This window comes from Agelaius tricolor, unplaced genomic scaffold (assembly GCF_023055355.1).
Source record: "Agelaius tricolor isolate 1412-34295 unplaced genomic scaffold, bAgeTri1.0.p SCAF_1, whole genome shotgun sequence".
Classification (NCBI taxonomy): Eukaryota; Metazoa; Chordata; class Aves; order Passeriformes; family Icteridae; genus Agelaius; species Agelaius tricolor.
Genome location: NW_027269261.1, coordinates 65,158,050 through 65,164,049, shown reverse-complemented (window position 1 = coordinate 65,164,049; position 6,000 = coordinate 65,158,050). Strand labels below are relative to the sequence as shown.

General features: G+C 34.4%; 1 protein-coding gene across 5 annotated transcripts in view; it reads right to left on the bottom strand.

The window, feature by feature from the left end:
- Positions 1-530: 530 nt before the first annotated feature.
- Positions 531-6,000, bottom strand: part of TBC1D32 (TBC1 domain family member 32) — a 74,620-nt gene continuing 69,150 nt past the window's right edge. For 4 of the 5 annotated variants that reach the window (XM_071437765.1, XM_071437772.1, XM_071437782.1 and 1 more), the window contains exons 32-34: positions 5,515-5,655; positions 3,517-3,705; positions 531-1,224 (exon numbers count right to left, since the gene is read on the bottom strand). In XM_071437765.1, coding sequence (XP_071293866.1) covers positions 1,108-1,224; positions 3,517-3,705; positions 5,515-5,655 — 447 coding nt within the window. In that variant the 3' untranslated portion in view covers positions 531-1,107. The remainder of the gene's footprint in view (positions 1,225-3,516; positions 3,706-5,514; positions 5,656-6,000) is intronic. The other variant, XM_071437793.1, reaches the window with a different exon arrangement.

Sequence of the window (6,000 nt, the reverse complement as noted above, 5' to 3'; positions counted from 1 at the left end):
ACACACTTGCCAGCCTCTTTTATTAATGTAGGTGAGCTAACACAGTTCATAAAAGTGCAAAAGTATTTAAAACATATCTTGGCTAGACAGGAAAAAAAGCTAAACTTGTGAACTTATGAAATGCACAGTCAGGAAAGTAGAAATTAGTGGCGAAACCTTTGTCAATGTTCACTCCTAGGTTGCATATAATTTCAGAAACTTCACAGCAGGTTCTAATGTGTTTTATAATTTGAATTTGAGTATGGGCTCAATTAGTGTATATATAACCATTTTATCAAGCAAAGTTTTTCAGGAACTTTGCAGTAATCTTTAGATTCTCTCCCAGGAATGTGTTAACAATATTGGATAAATCTAAATTCAACATTTTTGGTTTCCATTGTACTTCCAAAACACTGTATCATTAATTTATAATAAAAATATTTTGAGATTATGGATATTCTGTAAAAAAAAGTTATTGCATGTGTTGACAAAACATAGTATTTTCCCCTCTTCTTAAGCCAAATAATAAAGACTCTAATTTCATTCACAACAAGGGTTAATAATGCTTTATTACATAAAACTATTTATTTGGGTTTTTTTAAAGACAGGAGTATCAAGTCTTTTTTCATTGCATGTATTCAAACATTCAATTTTCTCAATATTATCCATAAAGTTGGAACAGAGAGTTTGGTTTCCATTTGTTGACTTTTCTTGCACATGAATACACAACAGCAGTTGTTTCTAAAGAAAAAAATCCCTTTGTCAGATCCAAGCAAAATACGAAGGCTTTAGGACAGTGCTCTAAGGAGATGACAAAGAGAGAATGAGTTGAGAACAGGTACAAGGCTTTATAAGGAAGAAACTTCAGCATCCTACAGGTGGCTTCTGAAGCTGCCTCCTGCTAACTGAAAATGAGGCTGTGCACATAACCTGTATGGTAAAATTGGGTTATCAAAAGTAGGCTATGTCTTATTGAAAAACTATATTCTGAAAACACTTCTTATTTATTTTACAGTATGTACATTTCAACAGCCTGGCTGATTTTAGGTGAGACTGAGGTATCAATCAATCAGCATCCTTTTAAAGGATGTAATCAAAACTGTAAAATAAAGTGCTTGTTTGCTTCATCTATGTGTTCTGTGTTATGTTCCTCATGTCTTTCAGCAGCATTGGTCTGTAGAGCTCCTCCAAGCTTTCCATGTAGTCTAAATAATCACTCACTCGAAATCCATGCAGTGCTTCCTCCTGCACAGATACACAGAGAAAGCATTTATTAGCTAGGAAAAAAAATGTACAACTCAAATTTAATGAATTCCAAGCTTCTAAAGATAGCTCATTTTTTTCTGATTGTCAGAGCCTGGCTGTTTAAAATAGATTTTATTATGTTTTATTTAGAAATACAGATTTGGCAATATCTGCTTCCAGACAGTTTTTTGGTTTTTTTTAAATCACACACTTGGCATCAGAGAATTTCATTTCACTGGGATGTTGTTTATCTAATTTCTGGAGAATATTTCATTGAAGATTTTTAAGGAAATGAAAGTAAGCTTTAAGAAGGGAAAGCCACATACTAAAATATTCTTTTGAAGGAAGACTCCTACACCAGCACATGGCATAAGTTTATAAGTAAGTGTGGCTTTTACATCCAGCTAGATTGTAAAGAAAAACAGGAGATGAGGATTTTTTTAAATCAATGATAAAAGAAGATTTTCATGAAGTGCTTAAATAAAACCAGAATAAACCGTTCTGCACTACTAAAAGTGAATAATTCTTACTGATTCCAAAACACAGAGTAAAAGGAAGTGCCCTCAGAAAACAAATCCATAATGTTCCTTCTCATGGCTACTATATTGGAGGGATAAGGAGGATGCCCCACAGAACACAGGATCCTGAAGAATGGTTAAGTGTAAAAAGGGTTAATTTGTTACTGTTGTGTACTCATCTACCAATCATTATTACCACTGTTGGCAGCATGTGCTGCAAAAAACTCTCTGGAGCCAGTCTCTGTGGACATAAGCTGTACCTCTGGTGTATTAACTGTGAATCTCTGCTAAGTAGAATTCTCCTGAGAACATCTACTCAGGCTTGGAAAACAGCACTTTGGCATCTGAACAGGAATTCGAAATAGTCTTTATATTTCTTCTCCTCTACACAGAAGCAAAGCAAAAGTAAGATTTTACCTTCCAAGTTTCTCCTCATGCACTGTGAGAAAGCTGACTACAGTGGAATATAAAATTATATATATATATATGCATACATATATCTGGAATTAAATAGCATGTAGTGACAGAACAAGGGGGAGCGGCTTCAGACTCAAAGAGGGTAGGTTTAGATTTGGTATGAGGAAGAGCTTTACTGTGAGGATGGTGAGGCACTGAAAAGAAGTTGTGGAACACATTGGTAGTATTCAAGGCCAGGCTCAATGGTGTAGTGGAAGATGGATTGGAACTAGATGATGTTTAAGGTTCCTTCCAACCCAAACCATTCTACGGTTCTTTTTTTTGTTTTTGGTTTCAATTAATTAAGACTTATCAATAGCAGGAGTTCAAGTTAAGTATGCTCCTTTTTTTCTGCACTGGTCACTCAATAAATTGCAGATATTCCAGTACTGCATTAATTTACATTCTTTTCTCATTAATTTAACAGTACCATGCCAAACGTTTAGTCTGTTTATACTGCATGTGGCAATGTACCATTGCTTTCTTCTGTATTTTACATATTCTATCCAACAATGTCATCAAGATACAGCTTTTAAGACACTTTGTCCAAAACCAGGGAAAAAAAACAATACATTCATTAGACGGTGTAGCAAATATTTTCAAGGAAGCTGATTGGGCTGAGATACTTTTCCATATTTAAGCATACATTAGTTGGATGCAAACTAGTCAGAAAACTATTATTCTTGGGACAGACTAAGATGCAGATACCTAGTTCACAAAAAAAATTTGCCAGGTGAAAAAAAACTAGCAAAAAAGACAAAAATATCCCTGTGAAGAAGAGTAAGATACTGTATCAATTAATGACTGCAGCTACAGCTATGCACTACCCTGCAAAAAACCCCAAACCCAAACATAATTTATAATTGGGAAAGAATATGAAATTGCAAGGCTGGTTGTACAGTAATTGGTATTTCTTCAAACTACCAGCTCGATCAGCTTCATGCTACATCTCTCAGCAAGAGACAACTGTGCAAACCCACCTTTCTGGAGAGCACCTTGTTCAGTGAGATTGAGCCCAAATATAGAGAACGGAATCAAATGCTCTCCTAACTTAATGAGCCTATTTTCTTTGCTCATGAACGAAATTGCTCAGTAAAAAATGCAGGAAAGCTATTTTCTGGAAAATACAAAATTTCCTGCTAGGGAACAAATAAAATTAAAGTATTATTTCACTTGTTTAAAATGACTGAGTGAAATTCAGTAAGAGCTTCAGATTAAATATATATTAATATATCTATATAAATATATATATAGTATATATCCTCAGTATTAAGAGCTTTGCTTCTCCTCAGCAGTTGAAAAATTAGGAAACCCTTACTTTGAGAAAAACCTGAAGATCTCGGGCTTCTGTGTGCTTCAGGATGTCTTGCTGTAGGTGTCTGAACAGAGAAATACACATATATATTTGATAATCAGGACCAAGGAAAATACATATGGCAATGTAGTGACAGATCTCACTCCAGTCCATGTAATTCCAGAAACACTGAGTTATCCATTGCAGACAGATCTAGATGAGAATGAAATGATATATCATTAAATCATTCTATACATTCAGTCATGATTAATCAGCTTTATCTCTTTTCTATACTACAGAACCTTTTCCCTGTAACATCACCCCAGCTATGAATAAAAGGGATAAAGTAAAAAAGAAGCCAAGATTCACCATTTTTAACGCACAGCCTCTGAATAGACTCTTAGTGAGTTAGACAAAACATTACAGCCTGTATCCATGCAGCTCACTTGTACGAATGTATTCCAGCGCCTCCTGAGGTTGAGACTCAAAGCCCAATGAAAGAAAAAGTGATTTTTTCAAGATTTTGTTTTAAATGTGTCCTAAAGGGTAATGACAGTGATGAAGACATGTTCAACACGGGTTTTCCTTTCAATTAAAGTAGTTATCTGCATTATAAATGAACGTTAGGTCCTTCCCTAAAACACATTTTCATTTAATGAAGTGAGTGTGAACACAGTGACTCCTTTGCCCTGATCTAAATTACAATGTATTAAGAGGTATAATGAACATTTCATTTGGTTCTAGACCACAAATCTTCTGCTAGTCATTCCTTAAAGTGTTTAAAAATATGCAGCAGAATTACCACAATTCCAATTAGATGACAACCATAGTATGGCAGTAAATCTGTTTTGATGTATTTATTAAGGCACACAATCAATTAAATACATCAAAATTGTTTTTACAGTTCAGAGTTTGTTTTTAATGCTGCAGTAAAACTGCAAAATCACAGAGAAGATACAGTGGTACCCACGACTGGCATTTCAGTAGCTCATTAAATAAATGAAAAAAATCATTATTAGCAGTTCAGAACAGTATCTAGTGTACTACTGAATGCACACAATTAAAAAAAGAAAATAGTATAACTTGCACAAGAATAGCTGAAGGAGTGACTGTCCCCATGTATTTTCTTCATCCTAAAACAGGAACCTTATTACAAGCACCTTATTCCTATGCTGAGATAAATTCCTTCATCTGCTAATCTTTTCTCCTCAAAAACCAAACCCCAAGATGACTACTTTAAGCAATGCTTGTACCACACTGGCATCTGCCCCATTAAAGAGTCTCTTCAGCTGCAAATCTTGCAGCAAAAAGGAATTTTGAAGGTACAGGATGAAAAATATTTTTCTTGCTTTGGCACAGCAATACACTTTCTCACTCTGGCAAGATGTCCTTTGCATGGACAATCTAACTCACTGCATGGAGCTCTTTACCCTTCATCATGATTGCAATCTTTACAAACAATGCTTCATCCATAGCTTTCAATACTACCAAACAATTGTTGTAACTAGGCAAAATGAAAGCTGGTGTTATAGATAATTATTCTGCTGTTGTAACACTTCTTTAATATGAAAGAACAGTGTGTTACCTGATTGCAATAGTTATAGTAGCTCATATAAAATTATTTTTTTCTCTAATATCACAGGAACTGCTTCGTAGTATATAATTACTGCAAATTACCCACTTCTGTCCTATGGAAGATTTAGATAATTATTCCAGGGAATAAGGTATTTTGTTTAAATGCTAAATCTGAGGATTTAGTATATATTATTTTTATCAATTTTTCTTCATGAACATGTAATAAAAGGTCATCAGTTCCCATACACTGGTATTATTCTGAGTCAGTCACTTTCTATTTTCAGATACTCAGATAAGTTGCTATGTGTTCTTATCTCTTATCCTCAGTTTTATAACCACCACACAAGTGCCATTTAGAAAAAAATGGCCAGTAGTTCCTCAGTGTTCTTGATTTTGTAGATTTAAGTCAATAGGTTGAAGATCATTTAATAGACTTTGATTGGTTACCTGGGATGGAGTGAAACCAGACATTTGGAAGGCTGAACAGACAAGGGGCAACTCAGCTTTCAGCAACATTTCAACATGGTGAGCACTGCAAAAATAGACTGGATGGATGCCATATTCCACTGTTGTAACAGGCAGGTGCATCTGGTTAACAACAACAACATCATCATCATCAACAATGAAATCGAGGAACAGGATTACAGACTACAGAAATGTGTTGTTTTTTAATGCCTTGCTGAGAACAATATATAAAAATATACCCTTTATATATGTAAGATAAATAATTCTGATTATTTTAGAGACAGGAAACAGGATAAACAAAATAGGTTGTACTTCCATCAAGAAAAACATGTGGTAACTAAAGTGTTAATAAATATATCCTGATTGTTACTATGCATTAGTACTCTAGTTCCTTATTGTATACAGGCTTTAATTGTCAAAGCAGGGATGGAGAAACTGTTGTTATATTTTAAACAGGAGAATAGAAAT